Source organism: Sus scrofa, chromosome 12 (genome assembly GCF_000003025.6).
Source record: "Sus scrofa isolate TJ Tabasco breed Duroc chromosome 12, Sscrofa11.1, whole genome shotgun sequence".
NCBI lineage: Eukaryota > Metazoa > Chordata > Mammalia > Artiodactyla > Suidae > Sus > Sus scrofa.
The window spans coordinates 44873314-44894103 of NC_010454.4; the positions used below are offsets into that span (position 1 = coordinate 44873314).

General features: G+C 47.5%; 1 protein-coding gene across 2 annotated transcripts in view; it reads right to left on the reverse strand.

Moving 5' to 3' along the window:
* The window catches only part of KIAA0100 (KIAA0100 ortholog), a 39631-nt gene extending 19476 nt beyond the window's left edge, over positions 1-20155 (reverse strand). The window contains exons 1-24 of one of the 2 annotated variants that reach the window (XM_003131765.5): positions 19996-20155; positions 19032-19155; positions 18199-18248; positions 17753-17900; positions 17456-17574; positions 16931-16991; positions 16558-16747; positions 15294-15417; positions 15008-15132; positions 14690-14757; positions 14443-14588; positions 13217-13335; positions 12938-13101; positions 12539-12797; positions 11581-11786; positions 8040-9132; positions 7420-7611; positions 7076-7278; positions 6812-6930; positions 6469-6689; positions 5400-5590; positions 5181-5280; positions 4846-5048; positions 3682-3976 (exon numbers count right to left, since the gene is read on the reverse strand). In XM_003131765.5, the coding sequence (XP_003131813.3) occupies positions 3682-3976; positions 4846-5048; positions 5181-5280; positions 5400-5590; positions 6469-6689; positions 6812-6930; positions 7076-7278; positions 7420-7611; positions 8040-9132; positions 11581-11786; positions 12539-12797; positions 12938-13101; positions 13217-13335; positions 14443-14588; positions 14690-14757; positions 15008-15132; positions 15294-15417; positions 16558-16747; positions 16931-16991; positions 17456-17574; positions 17753-17900; positions 18199-18248; positions 19032-19155; positions 19996-20063 (4588 nt within the window). In that variant the 5' untranslated portion in view covers positions 20064-20155. Of the gene's footprint in view, positions 1-3681; positions 3977-4845; positions 5049-5180; positions 5281-5399; positions 5591-6468; positions 6690-6811; positions 6931-7075; positions 7279-7419; positions 7612-8039; positions 9133-11580; positions 11787-12538; positions 12798-12937; positions 13102-13216; positions 13336-14442; positions 14589-14689; positions 14758-15007; positions 15133-15293; positions 15418-16557; positions 16748-16930; positions 16992-17455; positions 17575-17752; positions 17901-18198; positions 18249-19031; positions 19156-19233; positions 19824-19995 lie in introns of those variants that run through there. The other variant, XM_021067478.1, reaches the window with a different exon arrangement.

Genomic DNA, 20790 nt, shown 5'->3' on the forward strand with positions numbered 1-20790 from the left:
GTAAGATTCCCAAGAGAAACTCAGAAATGCTATGTAGTAGCATTTCTATATCACCTCTGAATTACTCTAGGATCTTTTTACCTGCCATTTTACTCCAATTTTTCATTTCACATAGTTTTAAATGCTATTTGTTTGCTGACCACCTTTCCACGTAAACCACTCCCTTGCCGTCAGTGCTACTGCTTTCTCTGATTATGCCTTTAGATCCTCTACCTTCTCCCAGGTTTTAGAGAGAAGTATTTCCTAAGGTTTATCCTTGGTCTGTTCCCTTTTCTTTCTTCTGTTTCCTTTTGCTGTTGTTGTTTGGTTGGTTGGTTTTGGCCACACCCACATCATGTGGAAGTTCCTGAGCCAGGGATTGGGCCTGTACCACAGCTGCAGCAATGCCAGATCCTTAACCCACTATGCCACAAGGGAACTTCCTCCCTTTTCTTTCTTGCTCTTTCATCTAAAGAGTTTGTCAAACCAGTGTTATAGTTAAGAGCACTCTCCAGAATTAGACTAGTTGACCCTATTTCTGTCAGTTACTTGATTATAACCTTTAGCAGCCTGTTTGAACCTCCCTGTCTCAGTTTGCTTGTGTGTAAAATAACAGTAACTATATAATAAGGTTATTGAGATAATTTAATGGAATAATATAAAAGTATTTCGCAGGGGACCTGCCACACAGTGAGCAACTACTATTATCTCCTTGGCATTAATTCTTACCTCTATGCTGAAACTCCCATGTCTCTCTCTCTAGTCCTTTTGGATCCTCATTTCCACCTAGATGTATTACTTGCACCACAAACTCAGCATGTCCAAATATGAACTCAACAACCCTATTCCCGCCTAAGACCTGCTTAGCCTCTGACTCTCCTATTTCTGACAGTACTGTTACCATCATGCTGCCTCCAGGCTCAAAGCCTCAATCACTATTGCTTTCTTCCTATTTTAACTCCTTCCAACCAGCTGCCAAACCTCTTATATAAACAATAGCAAAATCCCCGTTGTGGCGCAGCAGAAACGAATCAGACTAGGAATCATGAGGTTGCGGGTTCGATCCCTGGCCTTGCTCAGTGGGTTAAGGATCCAGCGTTGCCGTGAGCTGTGGTGTAGGTCACAGATGCAGCTCTAATCTGGCATTGCTGTAGCTGCGGTGTAGGCCGGCAGCTGTAGCTCCGATTTGACCCCTAGCCTGGGAACCTCCATATGCTGCAGGTATGGCCCTACAAAGGAAAAACAACAAAAAAAAACAAACCCAATAATACTTCTGTCCATGCCCTCATCTCCATTCCCACTGCCTCTACCTAGTTCAGAGGCCCTCCTTGCTGCTTGTTGAGATGCCATAATAGTTTCCTAATTTGTTTCCCTACCTCCCTTTCTTCCTCTCCAGTCCTGCTCCACACCATGGCCAGATTTATTTTCCTAAAAGTAAAATTCTAATGATGACATACCCCCTAATTCAAAAACCTTCCATAGTTCACCACTGTTTACTAAGGAACAAAAACTCCTTAGCCTTGTATGAAAGACCTTTGATGGTCTACCTGCAGCTTTCCTTTCCAGCACCTTCTCCTTTAGCCAACCAAAACAGACTATTCACTGTCCTTTGTTTTTTGTTTTGTTCTTCTTTTTAGGGCCACACCTGTGGCATGTGGAAGTTTCCAGGTGCCATCCTATGCCACAGCCACAGCAAAATTAGCTGCATCTGCAACCTATGCCACAGCTTGCAGCTATACCAGATTCCTAACCCACTGAGCGAGGCCAGGGATCAAACCTGCATCCTCATGGATATGACTCAAGTTCTTAACCTGCTGAGCCACAATGGGAACCCCGGTCCTTTGAACATATTGAGCTTGACCAACTCCATTCCTATTCCAGATATGGCCTTCGCCTTTAATGCCCTTTCTTCTCATTTCTACATGTTCAAACTATACTAAGCCCTCAAGGTCCAGCTCAAATGCTACTTCCTCAACAAACCCTTCCCTGTTCACAGTCCCCTCTTTCGCTACAGTCAAGAACAACTCACATATTCTTTAACTGCTCTCCAGTGGAATTTATCAACTTTCATCCTGTTCTTAAATTCACTATGGAGAAAAAAAAAAAAAGAAAGAAAGAAAGAAAAGGAATTCCCATCGTGGCACAGCGGAAGTGAATCCGACTGGGAACCATGAGGTTGCAGGTTCGATCCCTGGCTTCGCTCAGTGGGTTAAGGATCTGGCGTTGTCTTGAGCTGTGGTGTAGGTTGCAGACACAGCTCGGATCTGGTATTGCTGTGGCTGTGGTGTAGGCCGGTAGCTATAGCTCGGATTAGACCCCTAGCCTGGGAACCTCCATATGCCAAGGGTGCAGCCCTAAAAAGAACAAAAAGACAAAAAAAAAATAATAATAAAAAAAAATAAATTCACCATGAACCTGCATTCCTCTGTACCTGTTATTCCTTCTCTCTAAAATGCCCTCTTTTCTTTGCTTATCAAACTCTTATTCATCTTTTAAGACCCATCTCAATTATATCATCTCTGTGAAGCCTTTCTAGACTTCCCTATGCTGATTTAGATACTTTCTTCTTAAACATCTTTACAAAGTATTCTCATAATGAAATAATAATTTACACGACTCCATTCGTTTCTGAGCATCCCTACATCTTTACATTCCTAATGTCTAGGGTCATGTCTGATACATCACAAACCCTCAATAAAGCTAAAAAGTGAACCTACAAATGAATAAGTGATTAAATGAATGAATGAACTAATCATAGCTCATCCAGATAAAACTTGTGAGACAACTAGAATGTCATATATTCTTTATCTCTCACTAAACCGAGAACAGTGCTCTGTGCCTATTAAGAACTAAGTAATTTTTTGTTGTAGCTGTTTTCGTGGGGTATTTTGTCTTTTTAGACATATGCACCTTCAGCACATGGAGGCTCCCAGGCTAGGAATCGAATCGGAGCTATAGCCGCTGGCCTACACCACAGCCAGAGCAACGCCAGATCGAAGCCACGTCTGCGACCTACAACACAGCTCACGGCAACACCAGATCCTTAACCCACTGAGCAAGGCCAGGGATACTAGTCATGCCATCCTCATGGATACTAGTCAAGTTCTTTAACCACTGAGCTATGACGGGAATTCCCTCAATAAATTTGTTGGCTGAATAAATACATAAGAACAGAAAACAACTCTCTCATCCTTTGTTTCTTTGCTTTAGTCATCCTGTCCAGCCTTTTCACTCCTTCCTGATCCAGTTCTCCTAGGCATAGGACTAGACCCTTCAATGCCCCCATATGATTGCTATGTAAATCTTAGGTGGCCTAAAACAGAAAAACAATAGTTTCATCTTGGAGTTCCCATTGTGGCACAGAAGAAACAAATCTGACTAGAAACCATGAGGTTGTAGGTTCGATCCCTGGCCTCGGTCAGTGGGTTAAGGATCCAGCATTGCTGCAGGCCACAGACGTGGCTCGGATCTAGCATTGCTATGGCTGTGGCGTAGGCGGCAGCTGTAGCTCCGATTCTATCCCTAGCCTGGGAACCTCCATTTGCCGCGAGTGTGGCCATAAAAAGACAAGAGACAAAAAAACCCAACAGTTTCATCTATACCTATAGATGGAACCAGCCCTAATTTAGTCCTCTAACTCCTGTCCAAGGCCACATACATATTTAAACCTAACTCTATAGAGTCCCATCTCCCCCAGCTTACCTCCTGAAGACCCCTTATCAGGCTGTCCACTAAAGCTGGGAGTACTGACAGGAGGTGGGGCTGGGGCACTGGTCCCGGCATTCTGCTTTGGCTTTTTGGCTGGCATTTGGGGATCAATCTTTAAACCCTTCAGAGCCTCAGTAGAGAGATTACGTTTGAGTACAGCTGCCTTTTTATAACCATCATATAAACCAAAGGCAATGTCTCGATTGGTGGTTGTCCAGGAAGCCCGTAAATCTACCAAATGCAGTTGATGTGTGTGAAAGGCAGGATCCCCAACTCGAGTAGAGAGCTCCTGGGAAACAGAAAAAGGACATCAGGGTAACACAGAAATTCTCCACATTCTTCCTAGACCACAAATGCAGAGATAAAAAACAAACTTGTTTAATATTTAACCTATTCTGAGGGAGGTAAGATGACCCTGGAGAAAGAAACACTAAGTGGTCTTAGTGTGTGCATTAGATTATCTAACACTCTGACTACCCCCACTGCATTTTAAATGACTCGGAATGTCAACTTAAAATCCTCCCTTAACTGGGGGGAGAAAACACCAAATAAGGTGCCAGGAAAAAATGTTTACTCTATTTCATGAAGAACAAGAGACTCTGTTTAGAATGAGAGGGAAACAAGGAATTCTCAAAAAGAGGGATGGTAATACTAGTGAATACATGATAGAGTAATGATAGACATGATTAGAATATAGTTAGGAACATTACCAGGAGCTTAGCCTGAAACGTACTGCTATGGACTCAGTTGTGTGTGTGCCCCCCGCCCACCACCAAATTCATATGGGAGGCCATGATCCCCAGCGGGGCGGTATTTGGAGATAGAACCTTTAAGGAGATAATTAGGTTTAGATGAGATGGTGAAGGTGGGGCCCTCATGAAGAGGATTAGTCGTCAGAAGAAGAGACACCAGAGAGCTTCCCTCCTTTCCTGCCAGGGGAGGACACAGTGAGAAGGCAGCCATCTCAAGTCAGGAAGAGAGCCCTCACCAGAACCTGACCATGCTAGCCCCCTGATCTTGGACTTCTCAGCCTCCAGAACCATGAGAAATAAATTTCTGTTGTTTAAGCCAGTTTATGGTATTTTGTTATGGCAGCCTAAGCAGACTAAGACACCTGCTGATACAAAAAGGCAGTACAGAAAATGGGTCAGGCAGTACCTCCTCAGCTGTGCGATTGCTGTGCCGTTGGTAGGTGAGGGAGGAAAGGCTCAGTAGGTGGGTCTTTGTTACCAATGGATCAAGGCAGTGGTCAGCATTCTCTTCAGTGGGCGAGGCCATCAGGTAAACAGTGACCTGACTTAAGTCACTAACCATCTGGGTCACACTCCAGTCAGAGATGAGGCGCCGCATCACTGTGCCCGCTGAGAAAAGGAGGCATACAGAGCCCATGCAGAACCGTACAGAACAGTGTGGGACAGAGAGAGGAAGGGAAGGGAGCTGAGAAAGAGGACAAAGAATTGGCAAGGAGAAATGATGGGCGCATCTGACCTTACCTTGAGGTATAAGCCGCTGAGTTCCCCGAGTGAAGACGTGGCCCTGACTGCACTCAATCTGAATGCCACGCTGCTGGGCAAATGAGGCCCAGTAATGCACCTGGCAACAAGAGGGCACAGCATTCAATGAAGGATGGCATCAGAGATGATTCAGAGCCCAGTTAAGAGAAAACAAGAAAACTAGAGAAAAGGAACAGAACCAAAGAGGTCAGAGCTGACCTGCAGCTGGGGGAAGAGTGCAGTATAGGAAAGCTGCTTGTAGTGCTGGCCAAGTTTCTTCTTGCTGGGTTTCAGGTTATTGAAGAGCTTTCCCCTACAGATAGGCCTTGTCACACTAGTCCAAGTTGCCCAGAAGTTCTGCATCCAGCGCAGAGTGCTACTATATAGCAGAATGCGGGGCTGGGATATTGCTACAAAGGAAAGGACAAACATCCTAGCTGTGGTTAAAACACAGAGATGAAGCTGGAGTTCCCGTCGTGGCGCAGTGGTTGACGAATCCGACTAGGAACCATGAGGTTGCGGGTTCGGTCCCTGCCCTTGCTCAGTGGGTTAACGATCCGGCGTTGCCGTGAGCTGTGGTGTAGGTTGCAGACGCAGCTCGGATCCTCGTTGCTGTGGCTCTGGTGTAGGCCGGTGGCTACGGCTCCGATTAGACCCCTGGCCTGGGAACCTCCATATGCCGCGGGAGCGGCCCAAGAAATAGCAAAAAGACAAAAAAAAAAAAAAAAAACACAGAGATGAAGCTAAATCCTTCCCTGGCTCCAGGTTTTAGAGGTTTAAAAACCCAAATAGGGGAGTTCCCCTTGTGGCGTAGTGGTTAACGAATCCGACTAGGAACCATGAGGTTGCGGGTTCGGTCCCTGCCCTTGCTCAGTGGGTTAACGATCCGGCGTTGCCGTGAGCTGTGATGTAGGTTGCAGACGCGGCTCGGATCCCGCGTTGCTGTGGCTCTGGTGTAGGCCGGTGGCTACAGCTCTGATTGGACCCCTAGCCTGGGAACCTCCATGTGCTGTGGGAGCTGCCCAAGAAATAGCAAAAAGACACACACAAAAAAAAAAAAAAGTAAAAAAACCCAAATAGCACTCAAGTATCATACTCAATATCCCCTACACGCTCTCCTTTCAAAGACCCAAGCTATTTTCACCAACCCTCTTCCAAAAAAAGATCCTAACCCAAGCCTTCTCTTGCTTTTTCCCTTCCCCTCCCCATAGGGTCAAGCTGAAGTTCTCTGTGTCTAAGTTCATTCTCCCAAGCCCTCCCTCCACGTTGCCCCAGACCCCAGCCTCACTTCCACTATGCCGAGTCAGATCCATCTTGATGGAGAGATTGAGGTTCTCAGAACGAAAGGCCCGGTAGGAGTCATGGAGCTGACCCAAGGGAACCTCAGGCAGGAACTCGGGGGCCCGCAGAGTGACACCATGGTGATCGTGGGGGTTCCCGTGGCATAGCCACTGTAGGTCCAGTGTCATGCAGAGGTCAGGCAGGTGAAGGAAGCAGCAGTCGTCATACCTGGCTCACAACAGAGCCCTGGCCCTTAGTGCCCTTTGTCATTTGCAGACCCTCAGCTCTTCCCCACTCCCTCCACCCTGAGTCCCACACCCTGTTGAGGTCCCATCCATCACCCCACTCACTTAGAGGCTGTTCTCACGTTGACATCCAAGTCACCCTTGAACACAAACTGACCAGGTTTCCAATGGAAAGACAGGTGGTTCCACTCCCAGTGCATATTTTCAGTTGTGTTGTACGGATCCTATAATCACCCCAAGGACTTGGTGAGATGTGAATAAAGGATCATTTTCACCTTCCAAATCAATACCTTTCTCTTTTCCCCCAAGTGCTATACCAGCCCCAACCATACCATCCTAATAAGAAAACAGCTCCTCTGGACCCCTCACCTCAGTAGCCAGCTGGTGCAGGTTCGCCTGTTCAATGTCCATGTGCCAGTCCCCGTGGAATAGAAGACGGCTCTTGTCCCACCAGGGCAAGGGTGGGCTGGGGTCAGCCGAGGGCTTGGTCAAGAGGTCCACAGATTGGCCAATCAGTGTCCAAGCTGGATCCCAACATGGGCCCCATACCACTGTGTACTGGAAGATTTCCGCTGGGGCAGAGGAGCAAAGGGCACAGCTTGTTACACAACTTCATCCCTTTCTTCTGCTGTTACTCCAGAAAGGCCTCAGCTCATCTCCCAGCCTAACCATCACCACCATCTCAGCCAAATCTATCACCCTCCTCTACTTACAGTGGAAGTCGTGATAGAACTTGAGCGGAGGCATGTTTCTCTCTACTGCCACATCACCCCACGGGAGCCCCAGGTGCAGGATCTGACGCCGACGAGAGCAAGGCTGGCCACTCTGCTCGGTGCCCACAAGTCGACCCATCAGCCGCCAGTCACGGATCTCAAACAAGTACCGGGGATAGTCTCTTATCCGAACTGTTATTATAAGGAGGATATTGAGGAAACTGTCTCAGCACTCTCAGGCACTTTTTACTCCTGTCATGACTTTTACCCATTGATTTAACAAAGTCAGCTAAGAGAGTAAGAGCTGGCAGGTGGCAGCAAAGCTAGAAAAGGGCATGGAGACCCTGATGAGGCAGTGAGGAAAATAACACTGAGATCCAAGAGCCACACTAACCCCGAAGATGACTGTGTTAGTCACTGGTACCCTCATGTTTAGCTAAGTAATTTCAGGATGAAATTCGGGAACAAAGAAAGGGAAGAGGAGTCCACCCATCCCACTCCACCCATCCAAAAACAGCCCCAGCTCCCAATATAGCTGAGCTCCTCTGTAATCACTCAGAGAGCTCCATGGAGCATCAAGGGCAAACACTAAGCTCTGCAAATAAGAAAGTGCTACTCACCCAAAAAAGTCTTGACACTGCACTTCAGCATACGACACCACTGAATGACAAGATCCATTCCCTCAGCAGGAAAAGGGCTGCCTGGATCAAGTTCTCGAACCTGCTCTACCACACGCTCAGGCCCATGGAAGGAGGCATCTGCCAGAGCAACCAGCTCAAGCCCTGCCAGACTCCAAGTGAGCAGTGCCCGGCGCATGGGTGTGTTGCCGTAGAGACGACGAGAGCGCTGGATGTAGATTTCGATGTTTTTATGTTCCAAAGAAGCATAGAGCTCCTCGATCTTGCGAGCAGGCAATAACTCCCCATGCTGCTTCCGAAGAGCAGCCACTTTGGCATCCAGCAACTGAAGCCTCTTGGCACTCTCCTTACTTTCATCCTTCATCAGTTCATAGTTATCACGAAGTTTCACCTCAAAAATGTCATCCAGGAAAACCCAGGAGAAGTGCTGAACCTTCAAGAGTAGATCCGGTGGGAGTGGAGCAGGGCTTGGAGAAGCCTGAGCATGAGTTCCTCGATGCAGTCCCTTCAGCCATTTCTGAACTCCCACGGCCTCATCCAGAGTTCGAGAGAAATCATACTGATAAGGAAACTCCACTGAGACTGAACCCAGGGAGAGGAACCAAACACGGTTCCGGAGGGTCTGCAGCACAGGGAAGGGGTTCCTGTGGAGGATCATCTCCTCCAGCTCAGGTAGCAGCTGCACCTCCACCTCCTTGAAGTTGAAGATGCTATTGCCATCGAAGCCAGCAGCCAGCTCTGGGCAGTAGGCCTGCAGTGAACCTCCGTGCCGGCTCAGAGACACACTCTCTGCAGCCAGGGTAATGAACTTGTTCTCAGCTACAAAAGCTGTCAGCTTGGCTGTGCTCACCTCAAGTGTCAGGTTTAGTAGCCGCTTTGGGGGAGAGGATTCAGGGGGACAGCCTTCTGGCTCAGAGGCAGTGCCTGGAGTCTCTAATGCAAGGAGTGGAACAGTCTCAGGAAACAGTGTGGCTCTTAGTAGGTCTCGGCACTGCAGGGTGGCCAGGACGTGCTGGTATAGGTACATGTGATCTGGGGGGCTCCAGAGTAAGGTCAGCCCTGCCCCACACTGAACCTTTAGACAGCAAGAGAAAAGGACCCATCAGTTACAATGTCCCAGAACAGGAGAGTTGCAGGAACTATTATATATGCATTGCTGGCTCAAGAACTATGTCCACTCAGAGGTCTTTGCTGAATAACTACATTAATTACTCTCTTGCTTTGCTCATGGATTTTAATTCTGCTATCTACCACAGTACATCCATTATATACACATGCACTCAATAAATCACTTGGCTTTATGTTTCTACTCATGAGTTATCTTTCCATAACAACCACACTCTGTATATAATTTCTGCAACAATCAATCAGAAAATATTTCATGGGAGTTCCCACTATGGCTCAGCAGGTTAAGAACCAAACTAGTATCCATGAGGAAGTGGGTTCGATCCCTGGCTTTGCTCAGTGGGCTAAGGATCCCATCTTGCCACAAGCTAGGGAGTAAGTCCCAGATGTGGCTTTCATCTGACATGGCTGTGGCTGAGGTGTAGGCCAGCAGCTGCAGCTCCAATTTGACCCCTAGCCTGGGAACTTCCATGGGCCACCCATGAGGCACTAAAAGGGGGGGGGGATGTTTCATGTGTTGATTGCACTTTGACTTAATTCTTGAAAAGTATAAAAAGCACTAGCCATACAAGTCAATATAGCAATTGACTTATATAAGGGAAAGTATGCCTCAAAAAAGGAGTAGGAAAAAAAGGGGTGGTAGAGTCCTTTCAGCTTGAAAAACAAAGTCAATTCTCAATAGTGAAGCAGAGAGAAAATTAAATTCTACGACGGAAATGTTCAAGTTTCCAACCTCTGAAAAGGAAACTTTTCAGTTTCCAAAGGAGGTTGAATTCTAAAAAACAGGAAAACATCCCACTCTCCTCCCAAGAGGGTCCCATGTCCAACCAATTCCTCTGAGGAAAAAGATACTGGGAAGCTTCTCAAAACTTCCCAGTGGCCACCATCTTCAGATCCCTTCCAGTCTTCTGATGAGCTGAGTGCTTCAGTAAAATGACACCAGATCCTGACCTTTAAAAGTCCTTCATTTTTCAGAATTACACACTGAAATTTTTTTTTTCTTTCTTTCTCGCTTTTTTTTCTTACCACCACACCTGTTGAATATGGAGATTCCTGGGCTAGGGGTCCAATCGGAGCTACAGCTGCTGGCCTACACCACAGCCACAGCAACAGTGGATCCCAGCCACATCTGCAACCTATTCCAAAGCTTGTGGCAATGCTGAATCCTTAACCCACTGAGCAATGCCAGGGATCAAACCCACAACCTCACGGACACTATGTTGGGTTCTTAACCCACTGAGCTACAATGGGAATTCCTTTTATTTTTTTAACACTGAAATCTTTACCATAGAAAGTATACGTTTGATAACTGCTTAAAAACAACCCCAGTGCAGAAGACAGGGAAAACTGCTCAGAATTTAGCTAAATGAAGTTGGTCATAAGTTGGTAATAATTGAGGCTGGGTATAGACTCACCAAAGTTCATATATTTCCTTTAGTATTATATATATGTGTGTGCATATATATTTTTTGGGGGATGGTCTTTTTCTATGGCCACACCCAAGGCATATGGAGGTTCCCAGGCTAGGGGTCTAATCGAAGCTGTAGCTGCTGACCTACACCAGAGCCACAACTATGCAGGATCTGAGCCACGTCTGCAACCTATACCACAGCTCACGGCAACACCGGATCCTTAACACACTGAGCGAGGCCAGAGATCAAACCGGAGTCCTCCTGGATGCTAGTCAGGTTCATTAACCACTGAGCCATGATGGGAACTCCTAGTTTGTTGGTGGTTTTTTTTTGTTTTTGTTTTTGTTTGCTTTTTAGGGTCGTACCCACAACATATGGAAATTCCAATCAGAGCTACAGCTGCTGGCCTATACCATAGCCACAGCAACACCAGATCCAAGCCACATCTGTGACTTAAACCACAGCTCACGGCAACACCAGATCCTTAATCCACTAAGCAAGGCCAAGGATTGAACCCGCAACCTAATAGTTCCTAGTTGGATTTGTTTCCGCTGTGCCATGATGGGAACTCCCCAAACTCCTAGTTTTATATATATTTTAAGTTCTACCTTAAAATGTAAAAATGTATAGGAGTTCCCACTGTAGCACAGTGGGTTAAGGACCTGACTGCAGAAGCTCAGTTTGCTGTGGAGGCACAAGTTAGATCCCTGGCCCAGCACAGGGTGTTAAGGATCTGGCATTGCCACAGCTGTGACAGAGGTTGCAACTGTGGCTCGGATTTAATTCCTGGCCCAGGAATTTCCATATGCCATGAATGCAGCCATTAAAACAAACAAAAAAGATGTATGGAAAAAGCCAAAAAAAAAAAGAACCACCACAAGTATTATATTTCCCATAGGTGTGTTTCACAACATGACTCAAGGCTGGAAAATACTCTAGGCCTAGGGAAAAACCAACCTGACCCTGCCTTCTCATAGAAGCATTACCTCTAGAGCACGGATGCTGCTGTGGTAGGTGATGGAGAGCATGGAGAGGCTGAGCACTGGAGTGGGGATGTCAGGAGCCTTGCAACAAGGCTGCATCTTCTCTGTGACCGACTTCACCAGCGCAAGCACAAGTCCTTGAATACCCACAGTTGAAGTTTCTGCACTTCCCAAGACAGTCAATGTGTCCAGTCGGATCTCTGAAGCACCTAACATCCAGAAACCAATCAGGCTTGGTTCTCAACTCTCAAATGGCAACTTTAATCTTCACTCTCCTTCCTTCTTTATTCCCTTCGCTCTAGCTATCTGTATTCACACCTCTCTAACCTCATTCCTCATATTTAGAGTTTTTCCTTTCCCATCTTAACCTAACTAGAACTGGCAGGGCCAGAGATGTCCCCAAACTCCTACCAATTCCCCAGAGGTATCAGTTTCCTCTCTAGAACTAAGTACACAAAGAAATAAAAAAAAAAATACCTGATATCAGATATCAAAGCTGTCTTCTTCTTCTATATCTTGCTACTTATAAGCTCTTAATATCCAGAAGCCAAACAGTTATGCAAGACCTTCTAATATTTCATGCCTCTAATTAAGAAAATTTTCAGAGTTGGAGTTCCCGTCGTGGCGCAGTGGTTAACGAATCCAACTAGGAACCATGAGGTTGTGGGTTCGGTCCCTGCCCTTGCTCAGTGGATTAAGGATCCGGCGTTGCCGTGAGCTGTGGTGTAGGTTGCAGACCCGGCTCGGATCCCGAGTTGCTGTGGCTGTGGCATAGGCCGGTGGCTGCAGCTCCAATTCAACCCCTATGGGACCTCCATATGCCGCGAGAGCGGCCCAAGAAATAGCAAAAAAAAAAAAGAAAGAAAATTTTCAGAGTTGGCTTTATTAAATGAGAAAAAGCAGCATAATCTGCTTAGATTGCTAACAACCCACTCTAGTATAGACTTCCTGTCCCACTTACCAACCAGAGAAGAAAGGGTGAACAAGTTCATGTCTTCCACCTTCAAGTCTACTTTCCACAGTAATGAGACCAAGTCTCCAAATGAAGATTCCCTAGGGACAGCTGACTGCCCAGACTGTCGGCCCATCAAGGACAAGATCCGAGAAAGACACTGAGCACAGGTATCTGATGCTTCTACCTGCAGTCCTCGGATGGTACAATCAAGGAAGAGGGTATCTGACTGAGTGCTGGACAGACCCAGAGGCTGGTTATAGCTACCCTAGAAAAGAAGCAGAAGGACTCCATCAGAAGCATGCTGACACAGTTCTGTAATGTCTGCCACCAAAAAGGTACTCAGTGCTCTAAAGCAAGGCAGGATGAGGAAACTATTGGGCTACTATCCACCAAAGTCCCACCTACCTGGAGTGTAAAGGAGTCCAGGACAAGCGCCTCACCCCAAACATGCATATTGGGTGGGTGGGGTGCCCGTTGAATGTGGGAGTCACTGCCCACCCGCCAGCAGAGGTGGTCCACAGTTAGGACTCCCCGCTGATGGATACTCTGTGGTCTCAGGTGCTGGTAATCTGAACAAAGAAGGTAGGAGAGAGGAGTTCTATGAAACCACAGTGGCCATCAATTGGGCCCAGCTCCACTAAGGAACAGATTCTTGTTCTTTCCTTTCCCATTGCATGGCCTTACCCAGAGAGATGGAATTGAATCCCAAGGCAAAGGGCGGTGTATCTCCAAGCTGAATGGAAACATTGACATTGGAGATGGAGGTGCTAAAGATGATAGGAGCCAGGATTTGAGGGAAGGTTCTGCATAGGAACAAGACATCATTGTTTGATAAAGAAAAAATAATTTCCTATCATGGAACAGATAGGCAAAAGGCAGAGTGAGAAGTTCCCTGCTGGCTCAGCAGGTTAAGGATCCAGTGTTGTCACTGCTGTGGCTTGGGTTGCCGTTGTGGCACAGGTTCAATCCCTGGCCTCAGAACTTTCACTTGCTGTGGGTACAGCCAAAAAATAAAAAAAAGGCAGGGTGAGATTTGTTGTGATTACTAGGATGGGATGCAACTAGAAAAAAAAGACTGAACTCAGTAATCCACTCCTACTCCCAATGACAATCCACAGAAACATATTAGGTTAAACCATGTGTGTGAAACTGCCCTTTTTATAGATCAAATATGATGAACGTCAGTATGATTCAACCTAATACAACCAAGGATCATCACTTCCAAACCACTGGCCTTAATTTCTCCATGTGACACAATGCAAGTACTATAGAGAGAGTAAAACAGCACTGCTGACATGACCTGTCACCTTATAGTCTAAGGCATTATAGATACTGTGTATCCTCATAAACAACGGAGGAGTTCCCATTGTGGTGCAGCAGAAATTAATCCAACTAGAAACCATGAGGTTGTGGGTTCTATCCTGGCCTCGCTCAGTGGGTTAAGAATCTGGCATTGCCATGAGCTGTGGTGTAGGTTGCAGACACAGCTCGGACCCGGTGTTGCTGTGGCTGTGGCATAGGCTGGCAGCTACAGCTCAGATTTGACCCCTAGCTTGGGAACCTCCATGTGCCGTGGGTGAGGCCCTAAAAAGACAAAAAAAAAAAAACACCCAAAAAACAAACAAAACAAAACTGAGTTCAATTTAACAAATGTTTATTTTCTATAATAAGGAACTGTGCTGGGCACTGAGGACAAAAAAAAATCAGAACATCATCCTACCGCCAGTGTCTAGTCTAATTGGAAAGATATATAAAATAGACACAAAATAGGATCGCTATTGAGTCTGGGCTACTGAGATGGAAATTTTAAAAGATCAAGGAATCAAATACATATTTAATACAAGATGCACTTTAGACCACAAAAATCTGAGACTCCACCTGATAAGATGGTAGCTGGAGATTATACTGACCTTTTCTTCCTTTGCTTAAGAACAGATGAACTAGACTCTTGGGCCTCCGGTGTTAGCATGTGCAGCCAGTGAGAGAATTCTTGATGCCGGTAATGAATAATACAGGTGTTCAGAACTAAGGAGGCTGAGAGGTCAATGGTGGTCACCTGGAAATGAGACAAACAGAAATGGCTTGGGTTGATTTCATTAGCTCATGATGCAATATGTAGGGAGAGAGCAAGGAAAGAATGATTTTTGGTCAACATACCTGCACACTAGCCTTGAGGGAGTTGAGGCAGACAATGCGCTGGCGGCTCTGGGACAGCAACAACCCATCTGTAAGCACAAAGGGCAGATCAGAAGAGAACACCAGGAGGGCAAAAAGACGAGGAGGGTCAGAGACAGGCAAGGGGATGACCAGATAATCACCAACCCTCCTCAGTAGGGGCTATTTTCTTTTGGTATGCTCCCTACTCCCCCGCCCTGATCACACTGATGGTAAATTAAGAAGATCAAGTGGGGCACAGGGGCAGAGTGTGTCTAGTCCTTGCATTCTCTCTCAGTACCAGTATCCCCACCCATGAACCTTTCAGAAGGAGCTCAGTGCTCATCTGTGCCAAATCAGAGTTTGCTGTGAAACTTCGAAGGGGCAGCTGATCCTCATCACGGTGGTACAGGAAATGCAGCAGTTTCAGTGTCCAATTCAGGTGCCTGAACCAGAGACAGTCTCTGCCTCAGAAATATGTGGAATGCTATTCTTACTCCCTCTCTCCCCTCAGACAAGCTCAGTGCAGCTACTAAGCTGGTTATGGAGACCCCAGTATGTAGCTCCAACTACACTCTCCATACTTCTGTGTCAGGAGAGATCTCACCTCTTTTGACTATTCATGGACAGCACCACACTTGTGATCTCCATCTTCACCTTGACCTGGTCTGGCAGCTGCTGAAGGAGGTACAGGCCAGGCAGAGTTGGTTCAGCCAAATTCTCTGTCACCTCTGAAAACATGAACGAATAATAGAAGGCCATCAATCCTTGATACTCCTAAGTCTCCCAACATGCCGTGCCCTCTTTGGCCAAATCTCCCAAATAACGTAGGCTAAAACAAATGCCCAATTTTAGGCCACAAGGCAAATATCGCAGAGGTCCAGGCACCTGCTATACTTCCTTCCCCAGAGATTAAAAAAATAGCGTGGAGAGCAGATTGTTATAATGAAAAAAATATGGACTTCAGGGCCATATTATTTATTTATTTATTTATTTATTTATTTATTTATTGGGCCGCGTTTCTGGCATATGGAAGTTTCCAGGCTAGGGGTTGAACTGGAGCTGGAGCTGCAGCTGCTGGCCTATGCCAGAGGCACAGCTATGTCAGATCTGAGCCATGTCTGTGACCTACACCACAGCTCACAGAAACACCAGATCCTGAACCCACTGAGCGAGGCCAGGGATTGAACTCATTCCCTCTTGGATACTAGTCGGGTCCTTAACCTGCTGAGCCACAAAAGGAACTACTAGGGCCAAATAACTTAAACCTCATTTTTACTTTTGACTAGCTGTGTGAGCTCAATCAAGTTATCTATCTAATCTTCGTAGGCTTCAGTTTTCTCATTTGTTAAAATAATAACATTTTAGGAGTTCCCGTCGTGGCGCAGTGGTTAACGAATCCGACTAGGAACCATGAGGTTGCGGGTTCGGTCCCTGCCCTTGCTCAGTGGGTTAACGATCCGGCGTTGCCGTGAGCTGTGATGTAGGTCGCAGACGCGGCTCGGATCCCGCGTTGCTGTGGCTGTGGCGTAGGCCGGCGGCTACATCTCCGATTCGACCCCTAGCCTGGAACCTCCATATGCCGCGGGAGTAGCCCAAGAAATAGCAAAAAAAGACAACAACAAAAAAAAAAGAAAAAAGAAATAACGTTTTAGTACAGCTCTAATTCATAATAATTAGGTATTAAATGTTAGTTCTTTCACTCACCGCAAGCAAATGCCTATTTCCTCCTGCTATCCTCAAAGGCCAGGGTCAAAGGCAATGGGAACTAATAAATTACACCTAAATAAGTAGTGAGACCACTGTTTTTTTCTACTTCCAAAATAACCCAAGAACAGGGAAGCTAAGAGGCTCGCTGAGTGGGGCTTTACCTGAACCAGGAACAGGCTTAGGTGCCAGGCCTGGGCCCTGGCGCAGCAGCTGACTATGGAAGAGGCCCTCGTGCAGTTCAGCATGGAGTGTCCACACATCCACAGTGATCGCCTTCAGCTGCCAGCTGCTGATACCCACCTCTAGACACAGCTCTAGGGCAAGTGAGAGCTCTGCTAGGCAGGTGTCCTCCTACAGGAAAGATAAGCCTCTAAGGTATGAATGTGTAGGGAGTTTGGGGTCAAAATGCAGTGATCTGGAACAGGTTCTTGAGGGAATCCCATAGGACACAGAATCTAGAATGGAAGCCCTAAGCTCCTTCATTTCTTATGCCCATTAGAAAAGAAGACATCTGAATGACCATGGCATACTCACCAACTGGCCACTCTTTAGAACTTTGCTGTTGATCTGACTTAGGCTCACCCCACATTTCAGCCTGGGAAAGGAAAAAAATTAAGAGCACTTGGTCCCTCTTCTCACCCTTTACCTTCAATCAAGGTTTGTTGGCTGGAGGGCACAAGGCAAGCAGAAATGCCTAATCTTAATTTCTCCTCAAATTACACAAAATGAGAACTTGATGCCTTGGTAAGAAAGCCCTGGAGTTCCTGCTGTGGTACAGCAGGTTAAGGATCCAGCGTTGTCTCTGTAGCACGGTGGGTCTGATTCTGGCCCCGCACACTGAGTTAAGGATCCAGTGTTGCTGCAGTTGCAGCATAAGTTGCAGCTGCAGTCTGCACTCAATTCCCTGGCTTGGGAGCTTCCATAAGCTACAGGTGTGGCCAAAAAAAATGAGGGGGGGCAAACAAAAAAACCCAAAAAATCTCGCTCTGACATCTACCCACCCTGAAACAACTATAAGGCAAATACCAAACTTTCTTCTACCCTTCTACCCATACTTACCTCTTCCCATCACTATCCAAAAGAAAGCTGCAATCTCTGATCTGAATGTGCCACAATGACTCAGAAGTGGCCACCTTGAGAACCATGATGTTTACAGAATCTACATGAATGGAAAATAGCTGGAAGGAAGATGCAAACACAAAAAATAATTAACAGTCAAGGCAATGCTCTTCTTTTACAGTGGAAAAAGAGTTAGGAAGCAGCTCTCACAGTAGAAAATACAGGAGAAAAATCCACCTACGACTTCAAAGCCAACCACCTCTACTTCAGTCCAGGAAAGTGGGAAAGTAGTCTCACCTGGCAAAAGATCTTCAGTAAGGATGGGCTGAAGGACAGCTCCTTTTGGTGTACCCCAGCATTCTGGGAGAATGGGGCAAACAGGCCAGAAACCTTCTGGAGGTCCGTTCTGATACGCACTTCTCCAAAGCACAAGGCCACATAGTGTCTGCCCAGAAGAGATGCCTCACTGCCATCAGATCCATCCCTTCCACAGCAGTGTCTTCCCTCCCTCACATTCACTTTCCCATCCCCCCTAAAAATGTAGCTCAAATCATGGACAATAAATAGTCTTACAGTAGCTTTCAATATCTTTCCCATAAAACAATAGCTTCCAGGCTAACCCAGAGAATAACCAAGAACCCACTACCCTCCTTGGGCTGTAAGACCTCTCTGAAACAATCTCGTTCTGCAAACCTCAATCCCAAAATATTCTCCAAAGGAGCATGAGGTGATAGGCTACTCACGGCAGATCATGGCTAAGGAGTTTGCTGGAAATCCGTAGACTATCAATTTCCTAAAACAGCAAGGGAGAAAGCTTTGTACACTAACTGCTGGGTAAGCCAAGAGCAGCCAAATTTCCTACTTTTCAAGATAGGAATTTTTTTTTCTTTTCTTTTTAGGGCTGCCCCTGCGGCATATGGAGGTTCCCAGGCTAGGGGGTCGAATTGGAGCTACAGCTGCCGGCCTACACCACAGCCACAGCCACGTCAGATCCGAGCTGCGTCTGCAAGCTACACCACGGCTCACGGCAATGCCAGATCCTTAACTCACTGAGCGAGGCCAGGGATCAAACCCACCACCTCATGGTTCCTAGTCAGATTCATTTCTGTTGAGCCACAGCAGGAACTCGAGGAAATGTTTTAAGAACAGGAGGAAGTGCAATAGCTCTCCACTAAATACTCTCCATTACTATTTCTACCAGCTTCTCTCCTCAGTGTGATAGCCTGTTCCTCACAATGACATGGACTGAACTTGCTTAGTATTTCTCTTTTACGAATATGCTGCCCTGTTTCCACTCTTAAATTAAGCTCTTCTACTTCCCATTATCTTTGTTCTGTGCTTCTGTTATCTTTCTTACATGCCCTCGACACTCTGCGCCTTATAAGCATTTTTAACAGAACCACTTGCATCAATTCCAGTATTCCCAAACTAGCTCTAAGATCATCTTGGCAAAGGGGTGCAAGGCTGCGTTAACTAGGAGAGAGAGCCACTACAATTCTTAAAAAAGGAAATCAAAAGTTGAAATTCATTTGGATCAACCCCACATACTACCCAGGGAGTTTCCCAGGACTCTCACCACTGTTTGCTGGTGCTGCTGAAATTTAAGACTAACATTCTGTATCCAAAAAAAGGAGCCAATCTTTAGTTCCGCCTTCAGCTTCCGCTGACACCAACTGGTGGCCAACCGGACCACAAGCCACCTGCAGAAAAATCCTTATGAGTTCATAGGACCCTCTCCCAATTATGGCCTCCCTCACCCCCTGCTGGCCCTAGAACACCTTCCAAAGGACCATGATTTGTAGCTGAATCTTCTGGGCAGCTCTCCTGTCTTCCAAAACACCATTCTGTCATATACATTCATCCGCGCAGATCAGGACCCCAGCCCTGGAGTGTCCCCTCCACCCAGATGAAATCAGACGAACTAAACTGCACCTTCTAAGTTGGAGACAAAGAAAGCAATCCCTCAAATCCTTAGGAACCCCAGAGATAGAGAGAAGACTCCCAAGAGAAGTCGAAGGACAAGCACCCCTGCCAGATGTGCCCATCACATCACCCCAAAGGGTCTCCTTCGCCTTCCAGACAGGTGTCCGCGAGAAGGCACTGTGGGGTCACACCCAGCCGACTCAAATGCCGCTCTCCCTGGGCAGCCAGACCTGTTCCTGCTCCCCAGGGCAGGTTGCAGGTGCCCTTCGCGCTCGCGGAAGAGGACGTTCAGAGGCGAGTGAATGGAAAAAGAAAAGCCGAGCCCCGTCCTCACTCACACCTCCATCCTCCTCCCAATCGTAGCATCTCCTCAGGCCTCGTCCGCTTGCTTGTTCTCCCCCCCACTCCCGGTTCTTCCGAGACAGCTCCGGTCGTACGCCCCCGCTCGATCCCTTTCCTAGTCGCTAGCCCCCTCCTCGGCCCCTCCCCCTCTCCATCTCCCCACCTCTAGCCCCTTCCCCCTCCCGCCCGCTTCTTTCCTGCGCGCGCCCCCTCCTCAGCCTCTCTTCCTTCCCTTCCCACTGTCCCCTCCCCCGCTGTAGCTGGGATCCCCTCACCGGCCTAGGAAGAGGGCGATGAGCGCAACCAACAGCAAGGCCAAGAGCGCGGAGAAGAACAGGGGCATTCCGGCCCCGGCCCGGCCCGGCTCTGGCCCCCGCCCTGCCGGGGCAGCCCCCGCCGGCTCCAAGCTGGGCCGCCACGGGCCGACCAGCAACAAGCGCAGGGACAGCGCGGGGGGAGGAAGCGTTGGCGCGAGTGCGCCCCGCCCCCTCCCGCAGCCAGCCAGCCTGCCAGCTGTCTTTCGGCCCCGCCCGCCCGGCGCCCGCGATCCAGTGGGGCCAACCGGCTGCTAGCGCGAAGTGTAGGCGTGGCTCCGGAAGGAGCGCACTGGGAGCGGCCCTCAAGCCGATTGACACACAGGCCCCGCCTCAGGCGCACCCTTCTGGACCCGGAAAAGCGGAACCGGGTTTACTCGCCAGGGCCTAGGCTCGCCCGGGCCTAGGCTCGCTCCCAGGATGTCAGAGGACCCGGATGGATCGCTTCACTGCGGGGAGATCCTCTCTCAAAGCGTTTCCCAGAGTAGTTGTATAGAGTCTGCGTGGCCACTTAGGGCCTGGACTGAGGCTAATGCCCCAGTTATACCCCTGGGTCATACGAAGTACTTATCCTGTCTTATTCCAGAGCCTTATCCGAACATCATTGAGGAAACCAAGGGGTAATTAAAAGGCCTCAAAAGTCCCACCTCATTCCATTCACAACAGAATGAATTTTTAACTCATTTACTGTTCAAATGTTCTAGTTAATATGTATTGTGCTGCTGTGTGGGCAGCACCATTCTGGACCTTTCCTTG